This window comes from Falco peregrinus, chromosome 6 (genome assembly GCF_023634155.1).
Source record: "Falco peregrinus isolate bFalPer1 chromosome 6, bFalPer1.pri, whole genome shotgun sequence".
Taxonomy (NCBI): Eukaryota; Metazoa; Chordata; class Aves; order Falconiformes; family Falconidae; genus Falco; species Falco peregrinus.
This window is the reverse complement of record NC_073726.1, coordinates 11,016,350-11,040,317: the sequence shown is the minus strand read 5'-3', so window position 1 is coordinate 11,040,317 and position 23,968 is coordinate 11,016,350. Positions and strand designations below refer to the sequence as shown.

The following is a 23,968-nucleotide window of genomic DNA, read 5'->3' as shown; positions in this document are numbered from 1 at the left end:
TTAGAGAAAGATCAGAAGAAAGCCACAAGAGCTGTAGTAAACACTTCTATTGATATAGGAGAAGGTAGCTCACCTGATCTAGAACAACAATCCTACCATGCAATGTCTAGGAAAAATAAAATAAAGATGACCAGCAGAAAAATTTAACAACAGCTCTATTATGCCCAGTCAAAATACCACTATCACATTCAGAGAGACCAGTATTTTAATTTTTTGGGGGGAGACAAGAGTATTATTGGAAAAATTCTTAGGGGTAGGGAGTCAAAAGGATCAGACAAATGAAAAACTTAAAAAAAGGAGAGAAAGAACCAAAGTTAGGGTGACAAGTAGGAACTCGCTGACATCCCACATGCAGCACTAAGAAACCAAGCAGCAATTTCTTTTCCTTATTGATTTGGTGGACAATCAGAGAATCACACAATAGACTTGATCTTCATGCTCTGATCTGGGGGGGACATCACCCCTTGGGTCTACCAGCCCTTACTTAAATGAGTCATCCAGTGGCCGGCTTGGCAGAACAATGTGTAGGAGAAAACCAGAATGCCAGAAAACTCACACCATGGTCCTAGATGTATTAAATACTATTGGCATTCATGAGCTCATCAATTTGTGGGAGAAGCACTGCATAACTAGAACGGTAAGGGGGAAAAAAATAATAATTGCCTACCCCAAGAAGGGCCTTTCCTTGCAGGTTTACAACCTCAAGTCAAACAGAATAATTAAATAGCATTGAAACAGGAAGGGGTTTTGTTCTAGCTTTGCCTTTCACACAGAAATACAGAAAAGGCATGCCTGGTGTTTCTTATTTCATGAAATACTCAATTGCACAAACTCTTGAGAGAAGATTGCAATGGAAAAATTGTATGCTCAATGTGTTTCAAAGTTTTGGCTTAGCATCATCCTGCTGAAAAACAACCATTTTCAAGTAGTGCAACGATTTATCTTGAGGCACTAAAATATCTAAAGCATTTCAGGTCACTATGCAGTACATATTCTCTCCTGGTTTTAAAAATGGTCATTTATCTTACCTAGCCAAATAAATGCAGAGGTGAAGTATTCAATCAGTTTTTGACAGTAGTAGCCATTTCTGCAAAAGCACAGACTACTTCACTGAAAAGCAAGAAGCTAACTGGAAGTCCAGGATTGGAAAAAGTCCAAAAAGGAAAACTTGGTTTTCTTCTTCAGGCTATGCTGGGTTTAAGTGAGACAGCAAAACCTTAACTAGTTTTATGGTCTTGATGAACATGCAGGCTCAAAACAGCTACTTAACAGATTCAGTAAACAAGCATGTGTCCAGGAAAGCTTACTCCATCCCTCATTCCACACAGCCACACATTTATAGGTAAATCTGGTTAAAAAAGGAATTTTTCAAAACTCTGTTCCAGTACATTTTAACAGAATCCTTATTTATAGATTATATATATTTTCTTTTATATATAGATATAGATAAATATATATGCTAATAGATATATACCTAAAAGAACAACTTAATAGCTTAAAACAAAAATAATTCACATCATTTGCCATTTTTAACATAGCAAGGATAAAAACATTAAGCTTTTGCTTAGGCCAAATATGACTAAAAAGCCTAGATTCAATCTGACTAGTTTCAATATTTACCTATGGCTTAGTCCTACCAATCCTGCACATGCTCATAATTATCACTAAAAGAGAGAAATCCATCCAGTCTCTGCCTGCCTCTGCTTGTTCCTTCCTACTGTCAGCACTTACCATTATAAGGAAAGCAGAACTGAGAGATCAAGGTTAAGGCAAGAAGTATTTGCTGCACCTAACTGAAAATCAGTTGGTTCTTGTCCCAGCTCACCATGCTGCCAGCACAAGGATGGCAATGCAAACACAGCCGGGAGAAAGGAATAAGCAGTGAATGCAGCAGGTGGGCACAGGCTTACGGAGAATTAAAAGCATCTGTGCCTCTGACTTGGGGCCTTATTTCCTTATGGCCTTTCCAAAGTCAATGGGAAATCAACATTGTCAGAGGATGATCCTCCATACGCTACTAATCAACTTGTGCTGCAAGAAAAGAGGTAAGCAAAATCATCTACAAATTCAAACCAAAAAAAGTTGATTACACGAAGGTTTCCCAATTAAGATTTTTGTTGTTTGGACTTAAAATGGTGCAGCTTAACAGTAGGGAAATAAGTATGGCACCGCCACATGTATTTTATGCTTTCTTCACCTACCTGCCTACTGTCAAGTATTAAAGTAACATCTTTGTATCTCCTTCCTTCTGAGGTTTTTTTTTTGGGTGTGCTGTAGAAACTAGGTGGTTTTAAGCTATCCAGATAAGACGCACCTATGTTTGCTCAGCGCTTGGCAAAACAAATCTTCCAGTTCACCTGGTTTCCCTTACTGCTACTGTATCGCAGAATCAGATACAGCCTCTGTACCGATGAGAAGATGGACACTGCACATTGCTGTAATGCTTCCCTGTTCACTGCATCAGGCAGTGCTAACAATAAGGTTGCAGCTTCCTTGAGAGTTCCCCTCTTCTTCCTAGTAAATTTTTTCCCAGGGATTAAAAATACTGTGGTTATCACTGCAAAGGGTAGCAAAAGCAGCCACATATGAAAGCATTATGAAGAGAACAAACAAATAAAAGCAACAACAATAACAACCAAGATCAACACAAATACAACAGCAAGTTCTAAAGAAAACCACTTCCCAGCAAAGTTATCTTTCAGGCAATACAGCCTGAGTTTTAAATCTGAAATCAGAGAATCAGGGTAAAGTCATCACTGAGGGTACAGAAAAGTGTTTCTGCAATTCCCAGCCTGAAATATGCTACAGATAAAACCAGAAGAGAGGAATAAACAAGTAGGTGTGTGAGGCTTAGGAATAAACAAGTAGGGTACGTTTGGGTCTGAAGGTTTACCACCACAGTACTGGTTATAACAACAGCAGAGCATTCACTCACACAGATGTCTATTAGAGCAATTTCATCTTCTTGTTGTGTGAGGCTGAAAACACAGCCTAGCACCAACAAAAGTGACTGACTAGCTATAAAACCAATCCCAAGCCTAAAGCAAATACTTCTAATTTCCCTACAGGTTACACATGCAAACAGTAAACTTTTAATGTGGCTATGTCATTTTCAAATGAATTACACAAACGCAAAATGATCACAAAGATACAGAATCCTTTTCTGCTGTGCATAATAACAAAGATTTTCTTTATCGGTTCTTAGAACCAGATCCATTTATTACTTATGAGAAAAACCTGCTAGTGTGACAGAACCTAAATAAGACAAAATTTTTCAATGAAAAACAAGCAAAGTCTTACATACCAACTGTGATGCCAACACTGGAATCTCTAGTGAGATATTCAAGTACGGGGCCAGAAACATAGCCGGATCCGAGCAATAAAACCCTCTTCTTATTACCCATCTTCAGTGACTGAGCGTGTTCCCTATGAGGTGTTACAGGCAAAATTAAAAACCACACAGAAGAAGGAAACTGTAAGCTGCTAAAGCTTACAGAATAAGTATGTTTTACTAAGACAACAAACCAAGAACTCTATTCAGACCAAGAGTCAAGTTCCTGGCTATCTAACCCAAGACTGTTTAGTACTGCTTCCATCATGCTTCACTTCTGCTGCGTAACTTCTAGTTTCTTTCCTCTAATATAAACATCATCAAAGCCATCAACATCTCCACTGCTTCTCCAGTTGCTACTGGCTGTTAAATAAATTCTTCCTCAGTTGTCACTCTCATTTCTCCCCATGGCCAAATTACTGTAACCTGATCACTTGAGGACCACCAAGCTGACTCTCATGCTGGGCTGTGAAAACGGGATTCCAGGCTCTGCCTCGCTCCCTTTGCATCACAGGTACTGTTACAGTACGCAACACCATGCTGGTGAAAGCGCATTTTAGGTAAGCTATACTAGGTTCATGTTAATCCATCATACAAATATGACAGTCAATAAAAGTCAAATAAAAGTAAATGCCCAATTAAAAAATCCTGTTTGCAGGTAAGAACTCAGATTTGAAAACCATCACTGAGTATTTCAACCCAGCCTCTACTACTCTCGGAAATAAATTTAAGCAGCTCTCCTGTTGACTTTCAATATAAAATGTATTCACATCAGATTTTGCATTTCTTTTTGTCAACCAGAAAAACGTAGTTCAGCAGTTGTTTAAATCTGCTTTCATAAATGCATAAAGTATAGTAGAAAACCACATTTTGGTTGTTTACAATTATTTTTCCTTTTAGCTTAAATTTGCATTAAGTTGTAAAATCAGGATTGTAAAACTCTTTGTCTAAAATATCATCATTGTGCAGATAAAAACTAATTTCTTAAAGCACTTTTTATTGTTGAAGGAAAGGATGCTGGTCATTGCCCTGTTGTTTAACCTAATTAATGGAGAACGAGGTTTGGCTTTTTCTTATCCCATAACCTGAAAACAGATTTCAATAAATAGGCAGGACCTTCAAAGATACAGATTTATCACGCATCAGCAAGTTCCTCAATTTCCCCTTTATCTACTAAGCCTATCTACAGGCATACACTGCAGTGTGGATTAAGCCAAAGAAAGAATCCTGACCTCTAGCTGCAAGCTCCAGGTCCACTTTACTTAAAGCTATAGTCCTTAGAAGAGGACTAACCATATGTCTACTAAATAATGTTTGGTTCAGACCTTTTGGGGGCTCCACATGGCATCCATAAGTCAATTTTTGGTTGCATTTTTTCAGTTCAAAACCAGCCATAATAATGAAGGATGGTGTTGCAGCCTGCCAGAGCAATACCTAACAGCATGACAAGAGTGGTACTGTATGACCTGAAGCATGGCATGAAGTACCTGAGTACCATAAGTACGAAACAAGGCCTCAAACAATAGCCTTGAAAGACTACTCTGAGTGAAGAGAGTTAAATCAGTACCATATACATCTGTATCATCTGCCTGAAGCACGTTCCAGCCTACTAACTGTGTCTAAGTATTTGTAAAGCTTAAATAACTCTCCACAATTCCAGATATTCCATCCTCCCTTCCTCTACTTTCAGGCTTAATTATTTTTTTTTAAAGTCATTAATTTCAGTTCATTAAATCTGAAGGACGTTCCAATGTATCACCACTAATATATCTAAATTATTGCTATAGATTACTGCACATTTTGACCTTTGTACAAGTTTTACAGATTTGATTTTTTTAAAAAAGTTAAATCATTATTTAATCTATTCACAGAAAGCCTCCTAAGCCCATCATATCCTTTCACATGACAAACCCAAGGACCCTACTACTACTACTACTACTACTACTATCAATTCTAATAAAGCATCTTCCACAGCTACACCCTTATGGCCAAGGGAAAAGAAAGAACTCCTCTCCATTCTTTACTTATAGGGAGCAGTAGTGGTATGCAGGAGCCTGGAGCAACAGTGTTGATGAAGAGACTTCCTATATGAAAGAAAGGTGGATTTTACAATCAAACTTGTATTTATTAAAAACTTTTCCAGTCTCCAGAATGAGGTCACACTTGGATCAAACACAGCATGTCTGCTCTAGAAGAGGGACAAACATGAGCTATACCAAATAACCCTACAAGAGGGGGAACAGAATCTACACAGTCCCAGAAAAGAACATTTCAGATTATGCCTCTTCTCTACATACAAGTTTAGATTAACATAACTGAATCATTTATGAACAAATAACAGTAATACTTAGAGGCCCACATTGTTAATGGAAGTGGGGATGAGAAACTGGTAGCAGGTTTGAAGCAAGTAAAGGTGAAAAGATGGAAAAAAACCTCAGTAAATCAAACTGCTCCTGCATTCTAATGGCGCTCAGGACAGTTCAGCTCATGCAGTCTGGCTATCCTATGCCTGAAATGCTCACAAACTTCCAAAGGGTAAGCAATTAGTCTAAATAGAGCCCTCAGAAACTAAACTAGACACGGCATAATGCTTTGTTAGAGTAATAACACAAGCCATGTAATTCCTACAGAGTCTAAAGAAGAGCCTATCTCTAGCTAAATCATCGCAGCTTAAGCAGTGCTTTCATTTGCACTATCTCCAAAGCCTGCAAAGGGTATTGTTAGCAGGTCTTGCTGTTCTGACAGCTAAGTAAGCAACACCAATGAACAACTGAACATCACATGCAACACAGGTATGCAGAAATATCAAAAATCTACCCAGAAAAAACCCTTTGGGAATGAAGTCTCCAGCTTCTCAGGGTAGTTCACACAAAACCATGAAAAAAGAAAAAAACCCAACCAGATTATCGTGCTGTGTAAGAATTACAAAAATTTGTTACTGAGACAGCCTCTTGAGGTCGTGTACCAAACAGCACATGACAAAAATCACTGTGAGCTGAAATCTTGGAGAGGCAAACAGCATGTTACTTTGGGTGGAAAACACATCTATAGTTCATCATGCACAAATTCATAACCAGAACTCCCAAAGGAAACTGGAGAAGTTTAGCGTGCAGAAGTCAACACACTATGCTTTTAGTGCATAGTGCATGCAGTACTTGTGGTCAGACCGATTTCAACTTTTATATGATGTACAGCGCAGCTGGCATTGACCATGAACATGCAACCAGAGGTACCCACATATTGTCAAATCAATACTTTTCATAGGTGAACAGTAGGTGTTTGCTAACAATAGGGAACAAGGGGAAGAGAAGGGATATCCAGGTTATTTATGCTTCTGTCAGCTTAATCCACTCAACTTCTTTCATGTTACCACTGGCGGATAACTACTGAGACAGGGTACAGATGAAGTGGTAGCTAAAGCTGTAGCTACAGGAACATAATGAAAAGTCTGAGAGTCTCACAGAGGCTCCTGAATACATCCAGTCACAGAACAATGCTATACAGCACAGCACTTGAGCCATACCCGAGGAAACTAGGTTCAAGGTATACTAGAGAGCCTTTTCCTTTCAGCCATACCTTTCAAAGGACTGTATGTTACATTCGTTTTAGAAGGGCAAGGAGTAACAGAATAATACTGGCACATGGCTGTTTTCTGCCTCTGGTAAAACAGTCTTCATAACTTAAGAAAGAGAAAAATGACCACTTTCTCAACTTCAATATAAGTTACTAACACGTTAATTATTTAGGCAATGTGCGTGAAGAAGGAAGTCAACAAGCTAGGAGACATTTAGACACAGTGCAACATAGCAGTATTCCACCAAAACACAACAGTACATAACTGCAAAAGGGGAGATAGAATACAGACAAGTTTTTTAAAATCCTGAACCAAATAAACTCTAAGAAGCTATACATTTACCTGCTCTCCCTCAGTTTCTGGATATATTCGTACTTAGCTGTCAGCGAGCCATTGGATGCAATCACTGCCTAGAAATAAATGAAACAAATTTTGAGGGGGTTTTGTACATGTACATTTTAAAGCAGAGGAAGACAAGCAGAGTGCCAAATTGCAAAACTTACATCTCGAACAACAGATGAGTAATTCTGGCTTTCAAGAGGTTCTGAGCCTTCTGATAACAGCTACGGAAATAAGTTATTTCAAATTAGGTCATTTTATTTCCCGTAATTTTTTTCAGAGTAAACCATCAAGATTTTAAGCAACATTCAAATGCATGCAACAATACCAATATCTTGTAGATCTGAAATTCTCCTGGCCCCGATCAGTGGCATTTGACTTTTATGAAAATGCAGGAATGCAAACAGCAGTCTGATTGTGCGTAACTGCCGAGTGCCCCAAGAAAATCAGATTTAGACATCTACTGCAGGGTCCAGGAAACACGAACTACCTGCCAGAGCCTGTTTCCTGCCTACAGAAAGTGTTCTTGACAAATCCCCAAGACATTCAGGTCACTAGTGTCTCATTCACGTGTTGCTCTTGTTTGTATGGCCTCAAGGCTTAGAAAGCTTTTTTTTTTTTTTCAGAAGTACAAAGTCAGTTATGTTCTACAGCAGATTCCTTTTGAATGTATACAGGAGACCAGAAAAGCACCAAACAAGCAGACCAAAGTCCGAGCCTTTTACCTTCTTGTTGGACACATAAGACCTTACCATCTCTTCAATATATGGGAAAAGCATATCGCCAAAGTACTCTGTTGCTTCTATAGGAAGCTGAGCTGGCAGATTGTCGATGGAACACATCAGAATCCCAGAGCCTTCAACACTGAAAAAGAGATCACAGCTCTTCTAAACTACTCCTGGTACCTGAAAGTGTACCACCTTTCAGAAGTGTTTTAAAAGCACATTTTTTCAGTATAATGTTTCACTGTAGAAATTAAGAGAGGAAAGCAATAAAAACTAAAGGCTCTCCCACCTGTCATGAATAATATGCTGGTCAGCATCATACATACAAAATGGACTGTCAATTGTTGTACACTCCGTCATAAATTCTATAGATCCTCCAGTGTCTGCTGAAATGTCACATATTGCCAGAAGTCTAAAGTGATTAAGCAAAAGAGACAAAGGAATAGAGCATTATCCAAATTACTAAGAAACATAGGTATAAAAGATCACAAGTGAACAGGAAATAAAAGAAACACGAGATCTATGAGACTTGTAGTTTCACTCATCTTAACCAATTCAGAAGTCAACACAACACAAACAATGACATCCAGAAACATAATGGCAATCTGGCCCTACTGGAGTCGTAAGATTTCCATTTGCATCAACAGGATCCATATTTCATGTGTAACTTCTCTAAGACCAGGAGAATCCACAGATCCACCATTTTTTCTCTGTACTCGATGTCCTGTCAACACCTCCCATTCATTATCCATCTACCAATTCCCCCAAGCTGTCACTAGGCTGTCCTGCACTAGAATAACTTTACTGTCATAAAGGGAAACCTAAAGAAATGGCTGCCTCATTTCAGTTCACAGATAGCTGGTGCAGGTGGAGCATTCATAGCCTAACTCACAACCTCTAGCTCCACTCAAGGTTAACACTTAAATTCTTTATTTGTCATGTGATGCTGCCACGTGATGGTGAAAGGTGTCAAGAGTTGGCAGATAAGAGACAATGGCCTGCTTCCTCACCAGAAAACATTGCCATATCCTCCGCAAATCCATTCCCAGGCCAATCTCCCAGAGAACTACTACACAGGGCTATTAGAGAACGGGTAGCTCTCACCCACACTGAAAGGAGACATGCACCCCATTTTCCATCCTTAAAGCTATACAGGGTTGTGAAGCTTTTCCACTACCTGCTGCAGAAATCAGAGGTATTAAGGAACAGTGATTGAAATTGTACAAGCCAAATGACAGGGTAGGAAGAACTTAACCAATAAACTCTTATTCCGGCATAGAAACTTAAAAGAGTGCAGTAGGTACGTTTCCCAGATGCCATGCTGTTTATATTGGATTCCACACAAGGACCAATGGCAGAACTACCTTTGCAGAAAGACAGCTGACACTTGTCAATAATTTGTACTGTGATGTTTCCAAAAACTCCAAACTGTAAAAAAAACAGTGCAAAGCGCAGAAGAACAAAAGCAAAATCAATGGGGCATTGTGCAACATGCAAGAGGAACAATGTAAGAAACAGAATCCTTTGGTAGATACTGTGGTGAAACTGCCTAACACTACAACTTAATCATGGTGCTGCAGAATGGTTACAAGTGAACTGAGGTCTCTTACTTGTGTGGCAACTCAGGACAACCCTCTGTTGAACCAGTAGCAGATCTAACTGGCACCAGAAGCTTCTGAGCATCCTGTCGGCTTAACAAGCGAGGAGTATGTTGTTCCCAGTATATGCCATTAATTAAACAAGTTGTGTAGGGTGCAATCTGCAAAGAAAGTTAAGATGCTTGATGTAACTAAGCACTTAAGAAGCTGAAAGCACCTGGTCTAGTGTTGTAAATGAATGCTCTCTTAACTGATGAATATGCAAAGGTGTAGTGAATACCAACACTGTAGAAAACCTTTCAAATAAGAACAGAAGAGATGCTCACATCAGTGTTAAAGCGAGAAGTGTACAGTTCTGGATGTTTATCATAATCTACAGGATCATATAGTCCATCACGTTTCCTTACAAGATGATGGTGACGACTTAACACTGTCCCATAGACTTTTCTGAGGTCTGAGGTAAAAAAAATAAAAATCAAATATAGCTGTTATACTTGGACAAAAAGGGTTCCAGCGTTTTCAGTAACTTTATTGTCACACCATACCTCCAGATCTGGAAACTTCCTTTAACTCATGTGGCTCCACAAACTCACATGGGAGAGCATTGAACATTTCTTGAGCACCCTGCAAACCATGAAGTAGGATTCAGAATGAGCAGAGAATACAAAGGTAGTGTAACACTGCTCATTTGGTGTGTGAAAACAAATACAAAAATGCCACATTTTGACAGTCCTGGCAGAGAACTTACTCAGAGATGTACAAACTGTTTCACACATACCCCCACTTAGCCAAAACAATTCCCCATTACTGCAGTATGCCTAAGCCCCAGTCCAATGCCTAGTTTATATTTCTAAAGGCAGAGCTGGAAGGCCTCAGCTCAGCCACAACAGATGGTTTTGCTGCCACTCTGAGGAGCAGTTTCTCTTTAGGGAAGAACCCTGAAGCCACCTCTCACCAACCAGGCTGTTCTAAAGGCAAAGAACTTCAAGATGACTTTCCCAATGAGCCGTGATCATAGAACACAAGCCTTTCAGACATGCCATCCTTTTGTCCAAAAAGCACATGTTTACACAGTCAGTGATTTCACTTTCTATCTGGAGCCTAGTTAACTCATCTTTGTTGCCAAAACCAGGAGTAAGCCTTTCCCCTATGTCATAGAAATAGCTCTCAAGTCTAGTACGTGTAAACCAAGTCAGTGCTACAAAAACAGATATAAAAACTCAGTGAGTATTAGAAAATAAAACTATTTCCCCATCCTTTAATGGGGTGATTCAACACACTTTGTGAGCCCAGAGTCAACAGAGGGGAGAGAGGGAGACAAAAATCATGCTGGTGGGAAAAGAGAGAGGAGCAGTAAGACTTAAGCCATCTTTCATGATAAGAAGTTAGCATGGTCAGCCTTGTCAGGCATGATCTCACCTTAAAGGCATTAGTTTAGGGTACTTAAAAACTCTTAGTGGCAAAGGAAAACCTGAAGTCCAAACAAAATGAACCCATCAACCAATTTAACCTGATATATATCAAACGCCAAGAATTTCTATCAAAAATAATACAGCGTTTTATCTTGAAGACATAATGCCTACCTTAGAAACATTACCAGTGCCTGTAAATACAAATGTTAAGGGCCCAACTGACTTTGGCATCAATCCCAGTGAAATTTCATATCCAGCATCCCGTACTGCCTGCACAGCCTGGCTGCTATTCCTGTAGTTATGTGCCATCCCAATGTGCTGAAATCAAAGGCACAGACATCAAGACGTTTTCTATATTCAAATACAGATAATTAGCAGATGCCCAAATGTCATTTTGCTAAAGAAAATACATACACATATACTCTTACCATGAAGGGAGTGTTATGTCCCAGGGCTAAAAATCGTAATCCTAATCCATGTAGGATGTTGATCATTCCTATTGATAAAAAAAAAAAAAGTAAAATCAGACCATCAGTATTAATTATGAATATGCACAGCTAAAAACCACAGAGACTGACTGAAGTCTAAAATCATCCTAGATACTTTGCTCATCTTTTAATATTAATACTTTACTTCTAAAGAAAGTCTACATAAAACCAGGGAAGGAGAAATTCAATAGAAGGTCACGACCTTAAACTTCCTCTTGGCCCACATTATGCATTTCTGCACTATTTATTACTCAGATATCCTTTTACGAGATGCATCCACATCACCAGATTCCAAAGAAGGACATAATAAGAAGAGTCTTCTGAAGAAACAGAACAGAAATTCAGTAGAAAGGTGTGAGAACCATGCCTCACAAAAATCAGTGTAAATGAGTAACAGAGTGACAAACATGTTCAAACTCGCAGGACTGACAGCAGCCATTTCTTTCAAAAGCCTATTCAGTTGATCTCCTGATATTTAGTCCACCTCAGGTTAGTTGAAGAGACAGATGGGACTTCAAGACAACATAAATTAATAGATTTGCCACGAATCCACAGGACTATTTGACATGTAGTGTCATCAAAAGTAGGGAGCACAAAACAGAATGGAAAAAAGCACTTAAAAGCAAGAGTTAAAAATGCAGTTAAAAATGCATTTGGAGCCTCAACTTTCAGGAAACGTAGACAACCAGAAGTATTACGAAAAGTTACTCGTTGCAAGCCTGCCTTTACTTTGTGCACTATACCTGCTACACCAGCCCACTTTCCAAAGGCCACAACTCGCATTCCTTTATGATCAACCATTTTTTCATAGTCAAACAGTCGAATTTCCTGAAAATACATAGCAAACTGAGTATTAAAATTTTCAGTGAATGCAGTCAGTGGCACGTTGCTCCCCTAGGAACTCCCTTTTCGTATGCCTTTGTCATCCTTTGTGATAGAGGCTGCTGGGCGTATAAGAGAAATTCGTAACAAGATTTAAGTATAAAAATAAAACCCGAAAATTTGCACTGAATTCTTGTTTTAAAGAGTCTCTGCACCACCTGCGCACTCTTGGCACAAAGCTCCCCAACATGCCACTCCAGCTGCTGCAGACCCATTCACACACATCCTCTGCCAAGAGGCTGCTCATTTCTGAGTGAACTGGCTGCCTCCCTCTGTAACAACGAACACATGCTCTAACTTAATAACTTTCCAACAAGCCTTCATGCTCATCCAGCATGAAACTCTCTTAAGCACACACCATGCTCGCAACTCACCTGCCTCACACACATAAACAGAGTAGCACTGCATACACGAGATCCGCTGAGCAAGAAATAGTCAGCTCCAGAAAAGGATACTGAAAACAGTCCTCACTAGCTGTCTACAAATATGCATGCTGCAAGTAACCATACCAAGCAGCAAGCTTCTGATCACACTTCAGCATTATATGCAGTTTCCACCCCATGCTAACAGCCAATTGCCTTCACTACGACTTAATTTACCTGTCTCAGAATCTCATCCAAAAGGGGCATGTTTGCCTCTTGGGCTTTAATAGTGTGAGAGAAGAAGGCATAGTTCTTTTTAGGGATTAGTTTGTCCTCTGGAGGTCTCTTCACACCTACTATCAGAGAAGCCTCGGAAATATCTTCTTGAATAATGCCACCTGCTTTGACATAATCCTATGAAACAGAAAAATCAAAGTAAATTTTTCTGTGGTTTTTTTCATATTCAGATCTCAGCACATAAGCAACTAAAACAGAGCACAAACAGATAATCCTACAAAGCAGACACAAGTTACTGCATGTGATAGATTCATAAACCTCTTTATCAAAAGGAGTGTCAAATATCAAATTGAATTTCCATGCTCATACCCTATTGTACAAGACCAAAACAAATCACGTGTTAGTAAAATCCTTCACTGACTACAAAAGGGACATTTTACTACATTTAAAGTATCTTATAGTATTGCAATAAACAGTCCTCTGTAATGTGTTGAAATACTTCGAAATAAGTTTAGAGAAGTCTGACAAACTAATCTGAAGACTGATGACATGTGATTTTATAAAATTGTGTAAAACTAAGTCCAAGCTGAAGAGCAACTTCTAAAAGATTCTTTTTCCAGATCGAAATTTATTTTTGTTCTCCCTTACCTCAAAAACATATTAAAATTCCAGCTTCAATATCATAGTTGTGTACCTAGTGTGATATGTACTTCAGTGAAAACCAGCTCTGTGCCTTCATTAAAAGGTGATATCTACACGCGATCACTAATCCCCTACTTACATTTCAATTTTATGTTGGCTCAGATACCTTACAGCAGAGTATTACACCTGCTATAAGAACTGTAAAAGCTCTTAGTTCTGAACCTCACAGCATTAAAGAAAAAAACCCTCTCTTCTCATTTTACATGAGGAACAGGATTGAAGCAGGAATGGGATTCACCAGATTTGTTCTTTCTCCTGGTTTTTTAAATATGCTTATTTTTTTGTGTTGCCTCCATACAAACAGAAGACAAACCCACCAATGTTAAATGAATTCCCAAGTTCCTACTTCAAGAGCACCTAGAACTTCTTCAGACACAGATGAAATGGCAAGAAATCAATTAAAACAACTCCAAAAACCCAGCAGTGTGCCAACATTACATTAAAAGGCTAAACAAACTACTCCTCCTTCTCTCCACTAGGACACGACGGCTCCTCATTTCATGACAACATTAATAATATGTTTTCTCATGTATAAACTTTGAATATTATTTTTCCTGTACTATGGTTAATAACTGAACTATGGTTTTGCTTATCTAACTCAAAATGGGACCTTACCTTTTCATGGATGGCTCTCCGGTTTGATGGCTGCACCAAGACCTTGTACCCCATCTGTGTCAATTCCTTAACATGCTTTGGTGCTAGAGGTGCTCTTCTTTCCCACGCATTAACATCTTCTCTCCTGATTGCCAGCACAGACTTACGATGATGCCAACGCTTAGAAGCATGATGAAACACACACCTACCATCTGTGTGACTAAAGGCTCGAAGCATGGTAAAGCCTGATGACAGCAAAGACAAAGTAGTAAAATAATGCATGTATATGTACGATTCAAACCTTGTTTGTGCAAAACTTCTGGTCTCCTTTAACATCTGCTGTAAAACACAAACCAGATACTTTATACTCTAGTTACAGCCTACTTTTGAGAGACAAGAATTTACTTTCAGCTTACTTTGTTGCATCTCAGTCTGGTGGGATGTCATTACAGAAACAAATTGTTGGTACTACTGTAAAGGAAGGTTTTAATGTGTTCAATGTACAAAAATTTGCTGGAATCTTAAAGACGTCAATTAAATTCATTTGCCAACATAAACATGCAAAGACCAAGCACTTATCAAAGCTTGCATCAAAAACAGTAAGAAGTAACAAGCACACAGAAAGTAAGCAGAACACAGGCTATAATGCAAGGAGTTGATTAAAAGAGAAAGCCCAATACATAAGACTAATGTTAAGTATTTTTATATAGCTAATTCTTACACACACTGAAGATGGAAGATAAGGACCAGACTCTTAACTACCACTTGGCAGTCAAGCATATATGCGGCCAGGAGCGACAGGTTTTCTTCCTATTAAAAATTTTATCCAAACTGGAAAAGTTTCATTAGGACAACCCCAATGCAGAGGATGATCCCTTTACTTCCTCTTTCCTCTTCACTCCCAGTGAAGCATATACGCCACTGCTCAGCTCTGCTGTGAATGGCAAGGGCTCTGCACAGGTCCAGCAGCAAATACCTAGGAGCCTAAGGACTTCAGATATTTATGCGATTGAAAGATGTGGAACTCAAAGACAGATAGAGGCTTCAAAGATATGAACTTTGTTTCCAAAGATATTTTAATTGATAATTACAAGAATCCCTGTATCTGACTTATTTGGAAAATCCTGTTTGTCTTCATGTCTTAGTCTTGTAAAACCCCTATACATCTAAAACCTTAAGAGGTCCTAGTTAACTCCAGGCTTCCGTAACAGAAAGAGGAAGGCACAAACAGAAGCACACAGTCAGTCCTCTGTGTTAGCTCCAAGTGTGACCTTCCTACCATCGCTAGATTTGTCCACCAGCAGAAGTTACCATACAGAAGTTGGAGTTACAACACTGCACTTCAGCATGCTAAAAGGATCCTCAGTATCTCTCAAAAACACAGGCAGTCTTGTCACACATTGTCACTATTACTGCATGCTAAAACGTAACGATGACAGCAGTTCACACCAATGCACCGCACCTCATACCCAGGCCTGCAGTGAAGCAAATTTCCCTCTCACAGAGGAGTCCTACACGACAAAAAATGCTGCTTTCAGGAGGCACCAGGCTGCCCTGCACTTCCAGCATGGGAAGGGGGGAAGGAGGGCAGTCAGCAAACATTCCCCGTGACCTCTGACAGGCCAGAAGTTCATTCCCCTGCCTCCCTGTGTGTGCTCAGGCTTAGCCACAGAGATACTGATAACTCTGTTGCAGAGGTGAAAGTAACTTTAGAATGCCAAGCCCGTGGAGCCAGCGAGCCCCCGGGCCCGCTCAGCACGTCGGCCGCCCGAGGGAGCCGAGCGCACCGCGGCTCCGTCACCCGCGCTGGGGGGCTCTTCCCCACACCTCCCGGTCTCACCGAGGCTAAAACTGCGCTGGGCAACACAGCAAAGGCAGAACCGGGTAACAGCAACGCACCTGGCTGCGGCACACCGCCTGGTCGTGCTGCTGTCCCAAGCGAGCCCGATACGCTCACACTGCCCACCTGTGCCTCCGCGTACTGCCTGAGACCCAGCCGAACCACAGCGCCCGGCGCTGCCTGCGCGTTTCGCGCCCCAGAGCCGGCGGCCGCGGCCCCCTCAGCCCCCCCCCAGCCCCCCGCCTGGAGGGGCGACGCGTGGAAGAAAAGTCCCCGCAAGCGAGGCCGGGAGGCGCAGGCAGCGGGCCTGAGGGAGAAGCGCAGCGAGCGGGAGGCACCGGCCGCGGCAGGCCGGGGCGGAGCGGCCGCCTGGCCGGCAAAGGCTGCCCGCGGGGACGGCACCAGGCCGGGCGGCGCAGCGGGGCGGCGGGCAGCGCGGCACCTACCTCAGGGCGAGCGGGGCGGCGGGGCAGGCTGGGCCCTCCGCCCGCCTCCCTCCTCCGGCCGACGAGCAGCCGGAGACACGACACGCCCAGGGCGGCAGCCAACCGCGAGGCGCCCTCCGGCTACACCCTCCGCTGCCCGCCAATCGGGAGGGCCCCGGCCGCGGCGTCACGGCGGGCGCCGGCACGGCCCCTCACCGCCCCCAGTTCCTGGAAGGCTGCGGGGCCCCTTCCCCCCCACCGCCACCCCCTGCTCCGCCGGCGGCGGCCCGGGCAGGGGGCAGCGGGCGGCGGCGCGGCCTGCGCAGCCCCTGCGCCGCGGGCAGCCCCACGCGTGGCCCGGCAGGGCCCCCCCACCGGCACCACGGGCCCTCACAGCGCCCCGCGGGTGCAGCTGGCCCCGCCGCGCCCCGCACCGGGCCTGCCCCGCGCCGGGCCTGCCCCGCGCCGGGCCCGGGGCGAGGCCGCGCACAGGCCGCGCCTGACCCGCCACAGCCCTGCCCGGGCCCCTCGCCACCTGCTCGCCCTCCCGCACACCGCCTCCTGCACACCGCCTCAAAGCATTGACGAGTGCGCAGTCACCATGTGCTTTCGGGTGTCTGTAAGGTAGCACAGGAAACTGGTTTTGCCCACCGGATAGATGCGACACTTGAGTTGTTACTTACACTGTTGCCATTGTTCAGCTGGAACTCGGCCCTCGATTTAGGTCCTTTGTGATGCACTTCCACTGCTAAGTTTGCTTCTCATAAATAATATTGGGGTGTCATAGCTGTAAATCACGAGATTTATTAGATCTAAGAAACGAAAGCAAAACCAGAGTCACATAGGTTTGTGGGGTGAAGAAGAGCTTTCCTGTCAGAGAAAGGCAGGCTGCACACTGCGGAAAGTACACCTCCGCGAGCCTCCGAGGCGGAGATGGAGCTGCTGTTACCAGCCTCTGTTAGCAGATGTGAGGACATGGCTACAGCGTGCGAGAACATGAGGCGTCCTGACTGAACCCAGCAGAAGCCACAAGGACTAAAGGGTCTGAGGAGAATTTGTCTACATCCAACTTTGCCACAGCAAGTTCTTGCTGTGATGAGGAAGAAGTCGGAGCCGTGGTGCACCCTGCGCCACCTGTACTAGCCACTACCACTTGACCTCTTAAAAGACAGTTGAATTTTGACAATACTGCCACTACATGCTTTAGAGGTCCTTCTTCATAGATTACTTTCCCCTTATAGTTACCTCACTTTTCCTGAAAACGTGCCCTTTTTTTCATTTTATGACCATGAACTTTTCCCTCACCTCGTCCTCCTGCTTCTGGAGGCAACATTCAACTGACAATGATAATCTGACTTCAGTTCCCTGGATTAGATCCAAGTAGTTTCCTAACTCACCAGGGCAGGACAGGAGAGCTGGCAAACAGCAGCAAGGCTTAAGCTGCAGTTCGGGTTTGCTACTATAATACAAATGATATGGGGAGGTGAGTGTTAGGGAATGAGACCTGGAATGGATCAGCAGAGATTTTGGGGTGAAAGGAAGTAAAAACTGAAGGGGAAGACCTGGGCTGTATCATTTCAGAGACTGGGAGGTGAACATTAGGGAGTGAAACCTGGAATGGATCAGCAGGTTTTGAGGGTTCAAGGCCTCAGCAGAATGGACAGAATCAGTGTGGTTTAGGGATACTGTAGAAGCGCAAAGTCTCTCTCCGCTCACTAACCCCTGCTTTTCCCTGCCAGACCTCAATGTCCAGAACCTTCTACAATCTCCCTCATCTTCCTGCAGGATCTTCATCCTTTCCATGTCAGAGAAGAAGAAGTCAGTTACCTCCTCCACCTAACTCCTGGACCTGTTTTTTCCCCATCTGTCTGAGATATGAGGTCTACAGCACACCCAGCCCTGCAGAAGCTCTTGTCCATCCTTCTGCTCTTCTTGGGAAGATGTTCATTACAACACATAGGGGCTGGGGCCATAGGTGAGAAGAAGTGATGGGGGAGAGCTGGCTAGAAGGACTTGAAGAGCACTGGATTTGGGAATCCTTCTGCCATGGGAACAAGGGCAGCAACTGCTCTTGGTTTCCAACCAAGTAGAAATAAATTAAAAAGCTGTAACAACAGCAACAACAAAAAAAACTTTCTAGGTCAGAAGACAGGTTATTAAGACACAGTCTGTAAATGTACCATGGATTTCAAACTGCCCCCTTGCTAGGGGTCAGGGGAAGAAAACATACCTCTCAGCCATCCTACAAAGGTCAGCTTCGGCAGGGAGCTAAGGCTCCAAAACCAGCTCCTACATATTATTAAAACATATGAATCAGTTCCATCTGAATACTGAGGATCCAAAAGGATTGGGATAGATCTGTCTGTCAAGCACTAAGAGACATGAAGCATCTTATGTTCCCTGTGGGCCCAAGAAACAGTGAGACACAGTGGGCTTTTTGCTTGGCCCCAAGGATTTTACTCTAGGAAATATTGCTATTGCACAAAGGCATTTTGTATATGCCCCCAGTGTACAATTTCCACTTTGTGGGCTTAATAGAGCAAATATACTTCCATAAATTACATGCATAGAGTGTAAATATATCCATGGCTTTTAGAAATTGTATCTTTTTTTCTGTTTTCTTGACAAAATTTGCCAAAACTGCTTCATTGGAGGCAAATACAGTGGAACTGCAGAAGGGGTAAATGAAATAGAAAATTATAAGAATTCTGCCATTCTTCACACCTTGCATGCAATGATTCTAAATTACTCACAAGAAGCAATTTTCCAGGGTTTTTTTCATTTTATGATTAAATGCAAAAATGGACAAATATGGCAAGGGTGGAATTGTTGGTATGTGCGAAGTTGATTGTTCTTTACTAATTCACAAAATTCAACCAAAATATGACCATTCCTCTTGCAAAAGCAAAATTATTTAGTAGTTGTAGAATTTAATTCCACCATGACGCAGAAAAAGACACAATACTGATCGTCCCTCATATTTTTGTGTCATTTCATCATGTTGATTACTTCATATTGTAAACTAGTGGAAAGTACATGGCTGAATCCATCATTACACTCCTGCATAGCCTGTCTTTGATTAAATTAATGAAAATTCTAGGAACTGCTTTGTTTATTAAATGAATTAGAAACCAAACCATGTTGAATTTATTGCAGTAAGTAGACCTCACCAAATCTACTTGAAGGGGTATTTTTAATATTATTTTCTAAGTTTTTGATTTTTTTGGAAGTTCTTTCTTTGAGTAAGATGTTATCTCAGGACTGTCTGCAATAGTTTCTTGTAGATTTAGTGCCTAATTATGTCTTGGTACTCTTCTGACTTTTGCAGATAGGATTCTAAACCCAAAGAAATGAAGGATGAAACCCATAACACGCTCTGTCTTGCATGGGAGTACCCAGGGCTGAGCTGGGAGCTCAGCCTTTGTTCTCAAGGAAATGCATGGAGAAAGGTATTTATAGAAACTGAGCGAGAACCATCCTCACACATGGCAGAGCATGCTAGGAGGAGGCACCATGCCTGAAGGCACCTTCTGCTGCTCAGAAAGGAGCTGACTTCTTTTGCCAAAAGCTGTGAGCTGTGAACTCTTCCCAGGAGCTGAGCACCTTTGCCAGGCCACATCTGCCTTTCCAATGGAAATGTTACACAGATACCCTCCCTTGTCCTGTGTGCTCCAGTTTGGCCACTAGCCAGATACTTAGAGCACTCTACTAGGAAGCTGAGGGCTGATTTCAAAGTTGCAGTGTCATTCAAAACGTTGACTTAAAAGCATAAGTCTGTACCATAAGCAGTAGAAAACTGGGGTTTCTAAGGTAAGCCTCTTCCAGCTTTTTACATTGGAAGATACTCTGTGTAAATGACTACTTATAACTCACATCTGATTCAACAGTGAATGTGCTGACTACTGTGATGGTAATGAAAAACTTTTTACAAGTTCCCGCTGTCCTTTGTGTCAACCATGACATGATCTAAACACTACTGGATTGGCTCCTGTAGATGAGAAGGGTAGGCTGACTCCTAGTTTGAGAGTTTTGCTTGGATATATGCAGGAATGAAGCTCCAGTCAGCTCTGCAGACACAAAACTGGATTTTAAAAAAGGGTGACTAAAACCTTTTCTGTAACACCAAAGCATTTCACTTTCAAAGCATTTCTGTTTTAAAGAACTTTTTATTTGGAGATTCTTTCACGTGTATATAAAAGAGGCTTCACTTCTAGCTAAAAATCTCTATATGCCACTTCCCTTGGGGTCAAAGTATTCTTTGTATGACTTGAAATTATTGGAGTTTGTATATTATAGTTTACTGAACCTTTTAGAATGTTATTCTAGGGAAACGAAGTTCCAGGCTGGGCCAAAACAGCAAACCAATGATCCATCCATCTGTATTCACAGATATACACTTGGTGAGTCTGGTTGTATCCAGCAGCAGAATTTTTAGTGCAAGTTGGGGAAGCAGAACAAGCAAGGATGCGAATGAGATACTCTGCCAGAAAGCTTCATGGAAAGTTTATTTCTGCTACAGATTTGCCATCTCTCTGAAGAGAGATTGAGAATTTTATCAGCAGAATTTAAGTGTCTTCCTGCATCTAAAACAGACCGGGTGAACTGCACTCCGAAAGTGCTTGTTGCGTTCCATAGAGAAAAAGGCAGCCTAAGTAACCAGTGTGGTGGACTCATGCTGTGACAGAATAAAGCCAGGTAAGATGAATCCTACCTGCACTGTACTGTGTTCCGGACAGAGAAGGCAGAATTTCTTAAACAGAATAAAACAAATCCAGAATTCAGGTTTTACAAAACATGCCAATATGGAATCGGAGCTGTTTTCTGTAATAAATACCTCCTGTTTGGGGTTGACTGTGATTCCATCTGTCTAAGAATCCCTAATTATAAGGTCTAATTCCTGCCCAGCTGGAATGCTTTTTACTTAGCACTGTGGGGGGAGTGCTGACTTCCATTATGGTAACAATAAACCCCCAGAGCACCTAGAGAGAGGTGGACTTCATAGATTTTATTCTTAGAATACCGAGGATAAATCTTGAATCCATTGAAGTCAGTGAAAACTCACACTAACTTCTGCTGGGCTAGGGTTTCTCCCTAGGTCTCAAATGAACAGGGGAATTAGCATCCTGAAGAGATTTTTACAGACTGTATATCTACCTGTCAAACTCTTTCTCATTTAATTCTGATTTTGTACTGCAGAGATCAAGAAGTTCCAAGAATCTTTCAGGCTTTCAGTCAGAATGGGGCTATTGAAAAACATGACCTTTTATTCAAAAGCCACTACCTGCAGTGGCTGTTGACTGCCACTGTGAATACTGACCTCACAGCAGAGTACTAGACATCACTGAACAGCACAGAGGGTTGTGTTCTCTACAATCATGTAGAGAATATATTTACACTCCTATTGCCCAGTAGGGGAAATTGCCATCTCTCACAGGGCTTACAGCACCTCCAATGAAAGACCTTCTACTTTTAGTAACACCTGAGACGTAGGGTATATCAGCTCGCATTTGTACACAGAATTCACAATAGCATCGTGTCCACATTCACTGTAAAACTTGGTACTTGTGCATTTTCAGTGCATATTCAGACTGCTGCATCAAATTGAGATGCTCTTTTAAGTCATTCTCATAATTCTTAAGACCCCACAAAAGTATCTTAAAATTGCAAATAAACCTAAATGCAGCAAATTACAGCCTGTGATATCGTGTTAGTGAATTGACTCATTAGAAGGCAAGTACTAGGTTCATTGCAAGAAACTGCAGCAGCTCAGCTAAAATAATCAGTCTGAAATATACTTCCATAAGAATCTTCATTGAGTCTATTAATTAGTCTTAACGATGCTCACACTAGTAGGTCTTTCAAGTCAATAACAATCTAACACTAAAGATGGATCCATAGTGTGAATAAAATCAAAACTGGGGCCTTCTTTTTAGAGAATCGGGGTTTAGTGCTTAAAGAGTCCATTAAAGCAATTATGCCATAGCTGCATTAAAAGTGCAACCTTGTTTTGAGGCTCCTTCAGCAAAAAATGGTTGCCCCTGCCTTAGCTCCTCCAACAGTGGTTTATCTCTGTCAGAAAGCACTGACCTTCTGAAAAAAATCACAACAAAACCCAACAGCTTTTTGTGTTTATATAGCACTTTCCATTTTTGTATTGCTGATGTCTTTATTAATTTGGCGGTAGAGGAATGTGTTATTATTCACATTTTAAAGCTGGGAAAAATGACACAAAAATTATGGTTCAGCCCACAATTCACATCCAGATCAATGTCAGGACAGAAGTTTGGGACTTCTTGACTAATGCTTTTTGCAAGCTTTCTTGATTCTTTACAGGTCTTTAAAATCAGAGATTTAAAATTTATTTCAAAAAATTGAAAATAGTAGGAAGTATGTAACATGTATAGTGACAGGTTCTAGACCAGCGCAACTATCTCTGTAGCCATGTAGTAAAACAGAACAGAGCTGGCTAAAAAAAATTGCTAATTTTTTTATGAGGATACTTCTCATTCTCCAGTACAACTTGGCACACTCAAACAACCGAAGGTGTGGGCAGGCATGGGAACAAAGTGGGACAGGGTTGGGAGGAGGGGGAGAAGATGTCTGCTTAAGCCATGGTTGCTGATGAAAAAGAAATGCATGTGAGACTATTGCCTCAATACGCTGAGTTCGGCTTCTGTTGAGAAGCACATGTTGGAGCAGGTCCTGAAGCACAGGGTGTAACCAAAATTATACCCAAGAATAACAACCAGCTGTCCCTAACTTGGTCCCCAGTGTGGTCCTGGGTGTAATCAGGGTGGCAGTACATCCAGGGGCCAGCCTGCTTTCAAATGACACATGATTACTGGGTGTCATAACAAGGCGATTCTGGAACTTCTTTGGAAAAGATTAGTCCAAACATTTCTTTGAAGCATTTCTACTTTGACCCAATTTATGTACATACTGAAACACAGAAATTGCTATTTAAATCTGGTTTTCAGTTTTGTTCAGTGGTTCAGCCATAAATTGGACTATGGTTAAATTAGAAGGGAAATTCTTACATCATCAGAAGTTCTGGGTAAAAATCAGGGCATGATCTAATGGGTCTTTGGCATTCCTAATTTCTGTGGTGCACTAAAAAAAAAAAAAAGGCAAGGATGCAAATGGATGAAAAGAGGCATACCATGAATTATCATGCTTCTGTTGTTTCCTTTGTCTAGTAAGAAAAATACCAAGGTGCAGAAAAAGTTTACCTGTTTGATTATACATGTAAATAAAAAAAAATCAGTTGTCAGCCTGTAGGTAGAGAAGCTAGTATTGACCTCAGAACTAGATAAAGAAAATGTGCAAATCACTTTATACAATATGTCCTGTGTATTAAATGGAAGTCACTGGTTATGGTTTATGGCAGCCCACCAAAATGTAAAGTTGTATCATATATAAATGACTGGGTTTATTTTAGCTAGTCTATAATGTTATTGGA

The 23,968-nt window shown here is 41.6% G+C and overlaps 1 protein-coding gene across 4 annotated transcripts in view; it reads right to left on the bottom strand.

The window, feature by feature from the left end:
- AASS (aminoadipate-semialdehyde synthase) overlaps positions 1-17,216 on the bottom strand; it is a 32,019-nt gene extending 14,803 nt beyond the window's left edge. The window contains exons 1-14 of one of the 4 annotated variants that reach the window (XM_055807521.1): positions 17,193-17,216; positions 14,266-14,489; positions 12,949-13,125; positions 12,211-12,295; positions 11,408-11,475; positions 11,151-11,297; positions 10,113-10,191; positions 9,894-10,021; positions 9,580-9,728; positions 8,259-8,381; positions 7,997-8,108; positions 7,409-7,468; positions 7,248-7,315; positions 3,305-3,426 (exon numbers count right to left, since the gene is read on the bottom strand). In XM_055807521.1, coding sequence (XP_055663496.1) covers positions 3,305-3,426; positions 7,248-7,315; positions 7,409-7,468; positions 7,997-8,108; positions 8,259-8,381; positions 9,580-9,728; positions 9,894-10,021; positions 10,113-10,191; positions 11,151-11,297; positions 11,408-11,475; positions 12,211-12,295; positions 12,949-13,125; positions 14,266-14,481 — 1,534 coding nt within the window. In that variant the 5' untranslated portion in view covers positions 14,482-14,489; positions 17,193-17,216. Of the gene's footprint in view, positions 1-3,304; positions 3,427-7,247; positions 7,316-7,408; positions 7,469-7,996; positions 8,109-8,258; positions 8,382-9,579; positions 9,729-9,893; positions 10,022-10,112; positions 10,192-11,150; positions 11,298-11,407; positions 11,476-12,210; positions 12,296-12,948; positions 13,126-14,265; positions 14,490-16,143; positions 16,487-16,530; positions 16,669-17,192 lie in introns of those variants that run through there. The other 3 variants (XM_055807520.1, XM_005242488.4, XM_027794003.2) reach the window with 3 other exon arrangements.
- Positions 17,217-23,968: the final 6,752 nt, after the last annotated feature.